The sequence below is a fragment of the Nicotiana sylvestris genome, chromosome 6, assembly GCF_000393655.2.
Source record: "Nicotiana sylvestris chromosome 6, ASM39365v2, whole genome shotgun sequence".
In the NCBI taxonomy this organism is placed as follows: Eukaryota; Viridiplantae; Streptophyta; class Magnoliopsida; order Solanales; family Solanaceae; genus Nicotiana; species Nicotiana sylvestris.
Genome location: NC_091062.1, coordinates 12182740 through 12196681, shown reverse-complemented (window position 1 = coordinate 12196681; position 13942 = coordinate 12182740). Strand labels below are relative to the sequence as shown.

Sequence of the window (13942 nt, the reverse complement as noted above, 5' to 3'; positions counted from 1 at the left end):
TCACTAATCACATGATCCATTTTTTTATATTTTATAATTTTTATATTTTAGAAACATTACATAGAGAAATAAAATGATAGTGAAAATAACATTACAACAATTAGATATAATGTTTTCAAACAAATAAAAATAATAATTTTTTATGATTAATATCTGAATTCAGTACATTTAGTTTAAGTTTGAAAACATAAGATAATTATTTGAAAATGCGTTCCAATTTAATACAGTAAAGGGCCAAATATAACTCTGTAGTATGAGAAAAAGTTTAAATATACCCTTTGTTATACTTTGGATCGAAATATACCCCTACCGTAATAGTATTGGTTCAAATATATCCTTCTTCTGTTAAGTTTGTCCAAAGTGGATAACAAATCCTATGTGGTACTGATATTTAATGAGGTAGATGCCACGTGACATGCCATCTCAGCGCCCCTTATCCATATATAAAAGACTAAAATTTGAAATACAATATTTTCATGGTAGCGGTAATTGTGGCAATAGTGGTGGAGGGGAAGAAAACTTTAGCGGTGGAAAAGAAAATAGAAGAGGGATAAAATAGATTAGGGGCGCTGAGGTGGAAAATCATGTGACATCCACCTCATTAAATGTAAGTGTCACATAGGATTGGATGTCCACTTTGGACAAACTTAACGGAAAAGGGGTATATTTGAACCAATAGTATAACGACAAGGGTATATATGGACTCAGAGTATAACTAGGGGTACAGAGACATATTTGACCCTTTTCCGAATTTAATAAATAGAAAGATAAGACTTATTTGAATTTGAGATTTAAAAAAAAATTAAATTATGATAAGAAAAATCATAGTTTAGAATATGAGCAATAGAGTCAAAGTTACTACTAAAATAATTTTTAACTATTATATGTATATATTAAAATGTGTATGGTAAAGGTGGATATTAAATACAAACAAGCTAATAAAGAGCCACATGATAATGTAATACCATTAAGTATTTAGTAATATAATAACAAAAATAAAAAAAACAAATAGAGAAAATCAAAAACTTCATCACAAAGAAAAAATAAGGATAAACCTTATTTAAAGTTGATTTGAGAAAGCTTTGTTTTTTATATCTATTATGATAAAAAGGTCATAGCGTGGATACGGTCACATCAAGTCTAATAATTAAAATTTTAAAAATATTAAATATTAAACAATAACAATAAGTTAGATAATGTAATAATATTAATATAAAAAATTAGTTTTAAAAATAAAATATAGTAAATATAGAATATTTAAAAATGTTATTAATAAATTGAAATAATTTGAATTTAGAGCATGACATTAAGCCAAATGGCGTATTGAGAAAATGTCACTTGGCACTTTTCGGACATAATCTAAATAGATTTAGACAAATCTAATAAGGATTAAGAGAAATTAGATTTGATAACGAAACAAAATTCAAGTACTAAAATTAACCTATTGAATTATATAAATATAGAAAAAGAAAACAGGTTATCCACTATGAGAATTGCGAAATGGTTTCATGTCTTGCTTCTTAATTAATATCTAATGATTATCAATAAATTTTATCTGGAAGGTTTATATTTTAGAGTTATTTATACATAATTCAAATAATCCAAATCACAACCCGACATGATTTGTGTCCGCGCATCGCGCGAGTACTAATACTAGTTTAATTTAGTGAGAACAATTTATCCAATTAAATCACTCAATTTTAGTCTACCAAATGTTAAAAATTATTAAAATTTGAAATCTTTTATTAATAATGATATTAATATAAATTATGGAGTATATATTATATAATAATATAGTAGTGCTTCTTATTTTGGGGGCCTTAATTATTAGGGGGGGCCTAAGGCAAAGGCTTCACTTGCCTTACCCTAGAGCCGCCCTTGTTCCTATTTTTATGTTGGAAACATTATGGAGTTTTTCGGAAGATATTTTCTTCCGTACCAAGCACACCCTAGTGATAACATATTTGTTAGTAGTATCCTACTACTTAAATTCGAATTCACGTCCTCTAAAATTGGTTGAGTTGTTTGGATGGTGGCTTTTCACAAGAGAGACTTAGAGCCCGTTTGAACATAAGAAATTTTTTATTTTTTATTTTTCAAAAAATTTTCACTTTGTTCCGAAATAAGTGCTCAAATCACTCACAAAACTTCAAAAATACCCCCAAATTATATTCATGTCCAAACACAACTCTAAATTACAATACCATTTTCACTTGAAATTTTTTCCACCGTTTTTTGAAATTTTACAATTCTTATGTCCAAACGCCCACTTAGAGATTAATTCCCATAACTTTCCCTTGGATTTTCCAAATTGAGTTCTCTTTTTGAGATGCTAAAAGTTTGTTCTCATCAATAATACTAGTACAAATATTCTCTTATTCCTTTTGCGGACGATTATTATTTGTGCCTTTTTGTTTAATAAATTTGCTAAAAGCTTAATTTCCTATACTTTTCTGATTACATAACTCGAACAACGACACCGTTTGCTACTCAATCGTCTTCAAGTTTCAAAATTTTCCTCACAGGAATTTGAGTTAGTTCTATAATGGCGGAGAAGCCCCAACCAGTAGAGGTTCTCTATTGTGGAGTTTGCGGGTTACCCGCTGAGTACTGTGAATTCGGATCCGAATTTGAGAAATGCAAACCCTGGTTGATCCAAAATGCACCCGATCTCTATCCGGATCTCCTTAAAGGTTAAAACAAAACCCTAACCGTAGCATTCTTGTAAATATAGGAAAATGAGCATAACAACAACAACGAACCCAGTGTATTCCCTGGAAAATGAGCATCTTTTTGCGAATATATGATAATCGTGTTTACGTTAATTTTTGTGCTACTTTATTTATTTATTTATTTATATATTTGTTTGTTTGTTTGCTTGCTTGTTTTTTATTATTAGTTTATTTATTTGTTTATTTTTGCAGACGCAAATGGAAAAGATGCTGATAAAGTCTCTGATCAACTCCAGTCGACTTCAATCTCAGAAGGTGAAGTTCTTTTTTGCTATAGTACTCTGTATTAGTTCGGAGTATGAGTTTGAAAAATATTTATTTTCGTGTAAATTCAAACACTGGTTTCTTTACTTCAATCAATTAAAAGCATCATAATTTTTTCTATAAGGTAGATATATAATTAATGTTGACAACGACACCTATATATAAGTAGCATACCGAAAGTAGAGGTGGATAGACTTACCTGGTACCTGTTGCTGGTTGGAGGTAGCATGTATTTCATAGAATTAGTCGAGGTGCACGAGTTGGCTCGGATACCTTAGTTATAAAAAAAAGTACACCAAAAGTAGAGAACCTACAAAAATATATGATTCTCTATAAAGACGCTCAATCTTGTATACAAATTGGGACCTCATTGGGGCACCAAAAGAAAACTAAAATTAAGAGGTTACTTCAATTGTTTAAAGTCATTCGTATTCCATCAAAAGCTCTCACGTTTCTCTCTTTCTATATAACCAGGGCACAAATGGGCAACATCCCATGTCATACGTCTTCTCTTCTGTAAACACAACCGAATAGAGCCTCCTTCACCGTGCTTGGTGTTGTCCATTTCGTGCTGAGCCATCTCAAAACCTCCTACCGCAGATGTATAACTAGTTGGAAGTACAAAAGGGGATGAGTCACACCATAGGTTGAGTTTTTGCACGTTTAGCATTAGCTAACAAATGCGATCCTTCTATTCCTCAAGCTTTTAGCTATCATAATCACTCCCCTTGTTGCCTACCAAGAAAAGCACACAGCTCTTGGTGCCCTCAGTATCCATACCGATAGGTGAGGGGGAATCATGATAAATGGACAACGGGCCTAACTCAATCCCAAAAGGTAGCTCATGAGGTGAGGATTTCCCAAGATCATATAAAAAGGCCTTTCCATCCCTTAATGGCCTATGTGAGACTCGACAACCCCTGCTTGCCCAATACTGGACATCTAGAGTGTGAACAATATAAGATAGGGGGCCCAACATCGTTAAACGAATTGGCATGAGCTTGGCTCTAATACCATAATAGATGATCTTGGTCCTACCTCAAACCCAAAAGCTAGCTCATGAGGTAAAGATTGTTCCAGATCATATAAAGAAGCCTTCCCATCCCTTAGTGGCTGATGTAGGACTCAACAAACCAAAGTCCTCCTGGATTAAAAGCTTATTGGAACTGTAGTAGGATTACTACGAACATGCCACTGCTTCCATCCCTACCTCCATAAATCTTGGTTCTCAAGCGATGTATTATGTTTATAATGCATTTCAATCAGGCTTTGGAGGTCTGCTACCTCCCTGTCTTGAAGGTTCCTCCTAAACCTTAGGTCCCAAAGAGCACTACCCTTTGTAGCCTTTGTACCTGTTGGACTATCATCTCTTTTTTGCATGAGAATCTGTAGATGTTTGGAAATGCGAGCCTCAAAGTGTTATCTCTATACCATGTGCCTCCAATAGCTTCTCCTGCTCCCATTCCATACCTTGAATGTAATGCGTCCATTAAGCTCTTCCCATCCTTTCATAATGTTCCTCCGAATGCCACACCATAAAAGGACAATGATCCCTTTAGTCCTCTAACCCCCGCCTATTGTTATGTATTTGTACACTATCACCTTTCTCCATTGTATATTAGTATGTGCTCTTCTATCCCAAATCTCCACTGCTACTTTCCTAATAGAGCCTTGTTATAAACACGGAAATCTTTCACCTGAGGTCTTTCCATCTCTTTAACGAATCCATTGATACTGTTTGACTTTCTTGTCAACAACACTATGTACGAAATACCTATCTAATATCTTTTGGATGGGAATCCTGTACTGTCTAGTACCACATTCGGGCGCTGATGTGGTGAGTCTAACTTCTTTATCCACACTTATCCATTATGCGAGAATCCTTGTTTATACTCCTCATACCCAGGCAGCAATGTGGTGGAACCATTTACTAATTTAACACTAAAACTCAAATGTCAAATAGTGTCTTCCTAGATGAACACGTTCCAACAAATTCATCAATATGAGATTCATCGTAATTTGATTTCTATTTTAATAACAGCCGTCAATCTACATTCACCGTCCTTCATTACCTGGACTTGGACTAGTTATGCTCTGCCAACATTGGCAAAGTGAGGGTGTCGTAGAAAAGACAAATGTGAGTGGGTTGTACTCCTTATGTTGCTACATGGAGGTCACTTCACCAACCCCTTTCAATTTCTTCTTGCTACGCTTTGCTAAGGCATTGCATTACCTTAATGGCCATGAATGGTGAGAGAGGAGCACTTTTGTCTGAGCTCTCTATCAAATGAGAGCACTCCTCCCGAACCACCTCAATGAAGTGAAGATTGAAGATCACCATAGTGCGTAGCTCATTTGTGCTAATTTCCTAAAGGAGTAATAACGACACAATATAAAAAAGATGTTGAATTCTTTTTTCTCGTCTCAACTTTTCATTTCATTTCTTTGATTTCTTCGATGGCCAAGTGTTAAAGAACTCTGGTTTTGATTTTGAAATCCATTTATCTAATTCCTCAGAAATACAGTCCTGTTTTTAACCTTCTTAGCCTTCCCCTTTCCATCTGCTTTTCTGGGTTTTTTGTGTTCTTGGAAGAATAAATTCTGGTATAATGTGATATGTCTGCTGGATTTGATATTTTAAACCGTCCTCCCTTCCATGCGGGGCTAATAGTTGTAGATAAAATTTTGAACGAAGAGCTTAAGTTTTTTGGATTTCATTTTATCTTGTTTCCAGTTTGCATGTTCAAATTGAATTCTGTCCTTAACCTTTTTATTCCTTTGTTGGGTCAGGTTCTTCAACATCCAAGCAAGAAGAAGTCAAGCGTCTTCCTGGTGGAAAGATAAAAAAGAAAGTAAGAAGTTCCAACCATTTTTCTTTTTGTCTAATATATATTAATCCCTCTTCAAAAATGGTATGGCTCTATGCCATCCATGTGATATTATAAGCACTGAGCAAATTCAGTTCAGTGATGCTCTTGTAATCCTTTGAGTTCCTGTGCCCGTAAAACTTTTCATTGTTGCTCCATGTAAGCTAACCTCTTTAGGTTTTAGTTTGAGCAGTGTTTTGGATAGCGTGCGGCGACAAATAGCGACGAGGGCCCGCTTCACTGAGGCGAGAGGCGCGCAGCGAATTGCTCGCCTTTTTGATGTGAAGCGACAATTTATACAAAAAAAAAATTATATATATAACTAAAAACTCAATAACAATGATATATTAATAAATATATCAATTCACAATATGCAATTCATTCTACTCTATAACTGAAAAAGGAGGAAATTTCAGGTTTGAAGTTTTGAAGTTCTCTGCCTCTGCCTCTACAAAAACAGGGTGCAGTACTGCTGCTCAATAAAAACAGAGCAACAAAAAAAGAAGAAGAGAAGACCAGAAGAAGAAAGAAAAAAAAAAACAGAGAATAAAACCTCTCTGTCCTTTTTTGCTGCACTATTGCTCGACAACGAACAGAGCAAAAAATAGAAAGATGAAGAGAAGATCAGAAGAAAAGAAAAACGAAAAAAAAAACAGAGCAACAGACAGACTCTCTGTTCTGCACTGTTGCTCGGCAAAAAACAGAGCAAAAAAATAGAAAGAAGAAGAGAAGAAGAAGGAAAAAGAAGAAAGAAAGAGAGGAGAAAGAAGAAGAGAAGCTTACCTGGGCTGGGTGGACTTGGGTGCTTTGTTGTTTGAAGGTTGAAGAAGAAAGAAACGTGAAATCACTGCAAGCCCTAATGTTTTAAGCCCTAATCTGCGCCTTTTTCGTTCTTTTTTTCAAAAAGCGACGCCACAACTCGCCTCTCGCTACACAGCACCTCTCGCTACACAAGCAGAGGCGCTCGTCTTTTACAATCGCAACGCAACGGAGGCAAAATAGTGCAGGCTGCTCGCATTGCCTCGCCTCACGCTATTAGCGCTGAGGCGAGCGCTATTTATAACACTGAGTTTGAGCAACATATAATGATATTGGACCAGTCTAACTAAATTTCACCTTTTCTCATTGCGCTATTTAGTTGCAAAGCTTGCTTTAATCCTCTATTTTCAAATTTGGATGGATGTTACTGACTCTAACCCATTTTATGTGACAGAATTTTCTATTTAACTATCATTTTTCTTTTTGAAAACTATTTAATCTTAACATCCCCATTTTACCCTTGATGCCATGACTTGTTAGGACTATCTTGATATAGAACCTCATCTTTACAAGGACAAAACAAATGAAAAGACACGTGGAACTCTCACCATCACTCTTTTTTTTTTTTTTTGAGAAAGCTGGCACTTTGCCTATTTTTAGCTTACATGTCAAAAATCTCCTTTAATTTCTTAAACTCCATGCCCAGTCAAACACCTTACATAAAATGGGACAAAAGGAGTATTTCACCTAGTTGAACTTACTTGAAGCTGTAATGTTTCAGAAAGGGTTTTCCCTGCAATACGAATATGCAAGCTTGCTTAGTAGTTTCTCCTTAGCAAAAGAGGCAGTAAACAGAAACTACAAAAATAAAAAGAGCGTAATCCATTAATTTTACCAGCTAGCCTTCTCAAAAAGACAGAAGAAGGTAATTTTACCAACCAGGGGAAAAAATCATTGGATTGGTCCTAACTTCTAACTTGCAATGTCTTTTGTCTTTGGGAATTTTACATCGTTGCATTAATCAATTTCAGTTGAAGGTCCTATGTTTAGTATCTTATTGCATCGATGAATCTCAAATGCCTGATGTGAAATGATTGAAATAATTAGACTAACTCTTTTAATCTCCTTTGTTCTGCAAATCACGGGTTTGCTCCTTTGGACCCAATGTAATTAAATCTGACCTAGACGAATATGGGAGGTTTTCGGATGGCCTGTTTTCTGCAACCCTTTCTGTTAAGATGCTTGCAGTTCATATCTGGTTTCAGGATTGTGGACACAATATAGATATTGCAAAGAAAATTGCTTTCTCTGACTATGTGAGGCTGTGGAGGAAATAAAGGTTTCTTATTGTGGAAAAAAAAAAAGCAAATGGTCCAGGACCTTGAGAATGATCATCCTTCATAGGATGTCTATTTGGAGGAACTCTATAAAATGGTTCTTCAAAGAAAGTTCTATGTCAGACACTTTAGAACAACTAGGGAAACTCCCTAAAATGTATTTGGAAAGTTCTCTAGTGAATTTAGTTGAAATGACTCCATCTTATTGGGTTAAACTGAGCATGAAACTCCCAGGTCATTTAGCAGGAACTAGTTTCCATTCTGGCATGGCAAAACAGCAAGTGAGGCATGTCTACTAGCACATTTCAACTACCAATTGTTCCTTTATGTTATTAGCTATTATACAAATCTGGTGCATTCTTCTTCTCTTTCCCCCTCTCTCCGTCAGGAGATCCGGCCTAGCAATGACAACTGAAACTATCACCTTGCCTAATGCTAAACTTAGTCCTCACTATATTTGAGAAACTTCCTATGAAATGTCTGATCTCTCATTTTCAGGCAATATGGAGTTTTATTCATTGGTTCAGCTGTGGTGTCATGATCTCAAAAGATCATGCTGTGATAATGGGACTTGTAAGCAAAATCTATAAGTAGATAAACTTGCTTGGTTATTTTGTAGGAGAGGCAGGAGATTGTTATCGAAAAGGTCACAAGAAACAGACGGAAAAGTATCACTACCATCAAGGGCCTCGATCTCTTTGGTGAGCAATATCTGTAGTTCAATATGTATCATCTTGCTCGTCTTTCTTTCAATCTTTTTCCGTCTTCCAAGTTGCTAAAGCATTTAGCTTGGCTTTATTTTGGACAATTTTAGGTGTTAAGCTAAGTGATGCTTCAAAAAAGCTTGGTAAAAAGTTTGCTACTGGAGCTTCTGTGGTTAAGGTGTGTTGAAGTTGTGGTTTCTAATATTCTCCAATATGAGTTAGATGTATGCCTGACGTGGATTGATGCTTCAGGGCCCAACTGAAAAGGAGCAGATTGATGTTCAAGGGGACATATCATATGACATTGTGGACTTTATTACAGAAACCTGGCGAGATGTATGTTTTTTACCTTCTGATTATTGTCTTTATATGTGTCTCAGGCTGGTACTTTACCTGTCCAACAGAAACTTATGACTGCTGTTGCGCTGCATTATCTACCATAATTATAAATGTCGACCTCCAAGATAATAAATGTTGTCTTGTTTTTTCAGACTAATAAGAAGAAACTAAGTTTACATTAGTATGTATTCCTTTGGTCATAGAAGTACTTCACTAATCAAATGAATCAAATACATGCACCTCTGTGGTATGCACATAGGAGTTTCATTCAGCTAAAGAAGTTTGTAAAAGCATCTTGGTCGCTACTATTTATGATCAGACAAAATTGGGACCAATGCTGAAGACTAGCACTAACGTAAAAAGAGGAAATTTTCAGCTTTAATTTATCAAAATTAGAAATTAGAAATTAATTGAATTTTTCTTCAATTGCCCAATTTCATAAAATGCCAGCTGAAGCTTTTTCACTTTGCGGTTCTCAGGTTCCAGCATCTGCAGTATTCTTCATAGAAGATGGGAAAAAGGTTCCAGCTGTGTAAACTTGGGATTTGACATAATCCTGTTTGCAGCAGGGTTTTTCCTGAACGAATGCTTGTAGAACTGTGATGGTCAAAATTTGGGGCGAGAATATGTATCAGCTCTATAGAGGCGGCTACCATTCGCCCTCTCTTTTTTTTTTCTCCCTCCAACAGCTAATAAAAAGCAAGATGCATTTTGCAGTTAGATGTGGTTTTATATGCAGTATCTCTGCTTGTACAGTTGCTGCAATTCTTATATATTGTTTATGGATCCTGTATGATGAATGATATTGAACTAGTTCTTATGGCAATGGTTTCTCTGAATTGGTATTTATCACAGTTCACTGATAGTTTAGATACTAACTTCTTTCTCCAAGGATGAATTGCTCTTCATAGAAAATGAAGTGAAAGAAGCCCCTCTGGTCACAGAACTGTAGTATGTAATTTTGCTGAAGAAAATAAATCTCAATCAAAATTGTATTTTGAAACAACTGTTAGGGTTTTACAAGACTCCTAAAAGTATAAAATCTCCTTTATATGCCTTATCATTTTCTTGGAAGAGAAGTTTTGCACTTCTATTAATTGCGGGTTCCTTCTCAAACAAAAACAACCTCCACAATGTAGTCTTTACGGGAATCATGTTTAGGGGAGATTATCCTCTCATAAAAATTTATTTTCTCTTTTTGTATTAATTAGTGATAGATCTTATGTTGGTTACTTGATCAAACTATATTAATATAGTACGTATTTTAGTATATTTTCTTTCTTGTCTGATTTATTGCCTGCTAAACTTTGTATTGTTAGCTTTCGCATGCACCATGTTATTTCGATCCAAACAACAAGTTCTTGCTCTCTATTTGAGAAAAGAGAGGATTAGGCATGACTTACACATTTCCATGTAAATAATTATCAAACGTCTAAGAAATATTAACTTTTGAACCCATAATCTCCGGTGCCTTTAGTCTTAAGAATCTTAAAAATTGAATTCAATTAAGTTTAAATTCTAAATTTGCTTATACTAATATAGACAATTAAGATTCATATAACCGACTTTAACTTACTCAGAAATTGAGACATAATTATTGTTTTAACATTCCAGAGTACAGCCAAGCTAATGGCCTTTATTGCTAAGTCAATTTTGTTGGACCAAAAGATCAAGTTTATGCACTCTTTTTCTTATCTTTTTTTTTAGGCTTAGCCCCACCTATTTTATGTTTCACATACTTAATTAAACTTTCTTCCCTTTCCAAAATGTGGATCTGCCTTTTAGATTGCCCAAACTTCAAATATACTACAGCAACATGTTTCATAAAAGCCATCTTTGTCCCTAGAAAGTAGCACATTCTTACTTCTTAGTAAGAGTTGCACCCAATTCCTAAACCCACCACAAGAAAACAATGTAAAAATTGCACGGGGTGCCCTATTTGGTCACCCCATTTAACCTATATTCATTTTTTTTAAAGTTTTAACTTGTATCCACTTTTTAAACAACTTTAGCCCCTTTCTCCTCCTCCTCCTTCTTCTTCTTCTTCTTCTTCTTCTTCTTCTTCTTCTTCTGCTGCTGCTGCTGCTGCTGCTGCTGCTGTTGGTGCTGCTATGAATATACAGTAATACAGATATTCATAGATACAATAATTGGCTATTCACCGAGTTGCTTTTCTTGCTATTCTCCTTTTGTCTGGTAAAGTCTTAATTCACAGTAATTGGCTATCCAGATGTAGCTTACATGGTTTGCCCATTTACTGGACAAAGGATTACTTAACCATGTGTCAACTGTTGCTCAGCAAGGAAAGGTTGCAAACTTTTCCGCAACAATGACTTGAGAATTTGACGGCGTTGTCTTAAAACTTTCACTTTTTATAAAAACTTCAGCACTAAATAAGCTGAAGTTTTTACAAATGAACTAAATAATTTCAACATTTCTACCGAAGTTTTTGAAAAAGCTTATCCAGGACAAAAAAACTTCAGCTTATTTAGTGCTGAAGTTTTTATAAATGAACTAAATAACTTCAGCATCTTCTGCTGAAATTTTTGAAAAAGCTTAATGACAAAACTAATGAATCCAGGACAAAAAACTTCAGCTTATTTAATGCAATTACAAACAAAAACTTTAGTAAATAGAGAACAAAGATTCAACAAATAGAGAACAAAACTTCAGCTATTATGCTTAAGATTAGCAATTACAAACAAAAACTTCAGCACACTTGGATTAACACACTTGCTACTTCACCGTCTACTAAACTGCTGAAGTTTTGCGTGATTGCCTTTGCTACTTCAGCCCTGTATGCTGAAGTTACGCGAAAAAGCGAGTACGCTTGCAATTTTTTTCCAAAGTGGGCACAAGTTAAAATGTGACCCAAAAAGCAGGTGTAGATGCAAATCTACTAGAGTAATTGAGTATATTACTTTCAAGGATTTAGGTTATATACAAAAATGATAGAAAATTTTCTTTGATCATTAAATGTAGTTTAATGTGTAATAGCATGTCAATTACTCCCTCCGATCCAATTTAATTGATTTTTTCGTCTTTTTTCTGTGGTTACAATATTTGATTTTTTTAGATATCAAGAAGGAATTAACTTCTTTTTTTCAAAGTTGCATTTGAGTAAAGAGTCACAGAGTATCCGTTATATTTTTAATGAACAAATTAATGAGATAGTAAAGGTTAATATAGTTAATTTTATTATTAATTAATGTTAAAAGGTGAAGTCTTTAATATATGCAAAAACAACCAAAAAATCAATTAAAATGAACCAGAGAGAGTTACAGTTTTACTAGATTGCTAATTAATATTTATGACGGAATACTTATAATTATCTTACAAATATATAAAACTTACTCATTGCTTTAATAGTTCTCTTGTATTATTGAAATCTTAATAATGAGATTACCTTGATAAAGCAAAAATAATTGAACTCTTTAATCCAAGATAATTATGATCCCAAGCCAAGCATGCGTGCAAACGGAGACAAAAGACTTGAGAGACGGGGACAAAATAATTTTGGCTAAATTTGCACATGTTATAACCTATATATAGCATGATCATTGATTAATTAGCCACATAATTGCATTCGTGTATATTATTTTTTCTCTTCTAGAAATAAAACAATTTTGTCTGATGTTAATGATTTCACAATCTTTGTGGTTGCCATCAGCAGGGATTTGCATAGAGATTTGAAAGACAAAAGTGATTAAAGCTATAATTAGAGCTAAGATATATCATTATAACTAAGGGATTTTTCCTGTGGCTATATATGCAAAATTAGCTAGGTCACCACTTTTGGTGGTATTAGACAGCTATACTAATGACATAAATATTAATTAATATCAAGATAGCCTCTTTTGTGACACGAACTATGTTTTAAAGGGTATAAAATGTTGACTTTTTCTTCTCCTTTTTATCCTTAACATGTCGACCTCATCATCATAAAACAACAAGAAGTCCTTAATCATCTTAGGGTATGCTATAAGAATATTTTTAGTGGTCGTTTGGTATGCAGATTAAATTATCCCGGTATTATAATCCTGAAATTATAATTTCTAAACTAATTTATTCTACTTGGAAGGTAGGAGGTAGGATAAAATAATACCAAGTTTAATAAGATAAAGTGGGCTAAGATGGGATATCCAGGATTAAGTATGGGACTAAGTTTATACCATGTTTGGTTGATGGTATAAATTTGTCCTGGGATAAATTTATACCATCAACCAAACATGATATAAATTTAGTACTGCACTTTATCCCACCTTATCCCTCATACCAAATGATCCCTTAGCCTCCAAACTTCTACAAAGGACCTCCTTAGGGACCTTGTCCTATGCTTTCTCTAGGTCAATATACACCATATGAAAATTCTTCTTCCTACCCCTGTACTCTTCTACCAACCTCCTAACAAGATGGATGACTTCCGTAGTCGAATCCCGGCATGAAATAGAACTAATTCTCCGATATAGATACAGTCCTCCTTACCCTCGCTTCCACCACCCTCTCCCAACTTGATATCCCTATAGTTGTTATAGTTTTGAATATCACCTTTGTTCTTATACAATTGGAATCATCGTACTCCATCTCTACTCTTCGGGTATCTTCTTCGTCCTAAAAATGATATTAAATAGCCCAGTCAGCCACTCCAAGCCAGCCCTACCCGAATACTTCCAAAATTCATTCGGGATCTTATCCGGCCCGATCACTCTGTCCCTGCTCAGCTTATGCGCATAACCCCCGCGACCTCCTCGATATTAAAACGCCTACAATACCTAAAATCACAATAACTCTCGGAGTGCTCCAAATCACCCAACACAATATTCTTGCGACCAAATCATTATAATGCTTGGAAATTAATTAGGTCATAAAATCAATTAAGTTTTTGGAGTAATGATCATTTATGAAATAAGTTTGCAGAAATGAGTGCAAAAATATTGACA

The 13942-nt window shown here is 34.6% G+C and overlaps 1 protein-coding gene across 1 annotated transcript; it reads left to right on the top strand.

Moving 5' to 3' along the window:
- The first annotated feature begins 2408 nt into the window (after positions 1-2408).
- LOC104237895 (translation machinery-associated protein 22-like) lies at positions 2409-9841 on the top strand. Its single transcript, XM_009792128.2, has 7 exons — positions 2409-2693; positions 2925-2987; positions 5787-5848; positions 8579-8660; positions 8774-8841; positions 8916-8999; positions 9482-9841. Exons 1-7 carry the CDS (start codon positions 2546-2548, stop codon positions 9536-9538), a joined length of 564 nt encoding a protein of 187 aa, XP_009790430.1. The 5' UTR covers positions 2409-2545; the 3' UTR covers positions 9539-9841.
- The last annotated feature ends 4101 nt before the right edge of the window (positions 9842-13942 follow it).

What these genes read in the sequence shown, in the direction of transcription:
- LOC104237895 (XM_009792128.2), top strand. Translation starts at nt 2,546, where the DNA reads ATGGCGGAGAAGCCCCAACCAGTAGAGGTTCTCTATTGTGGAGTTTGC. An exon ending in GTCGACTTCAATCTCAGAAG is followed by an intron (nt 2,988 to 5,786) that starts GTGAAGTTCTTT and finishes TTGTTGGGTCAG; the next exon opens with GTTCTTCAACATCCAAGCAA. An exon ending in CTGGAGCTTCTGTGGTTAAG is followed by an intron (nt 8,842 to 8,915) that starts GTGTGTTGAAGT and finishes TTGATGCTTCAG; the next exon opens with GGCCCAACTGAAAAGGAGCA.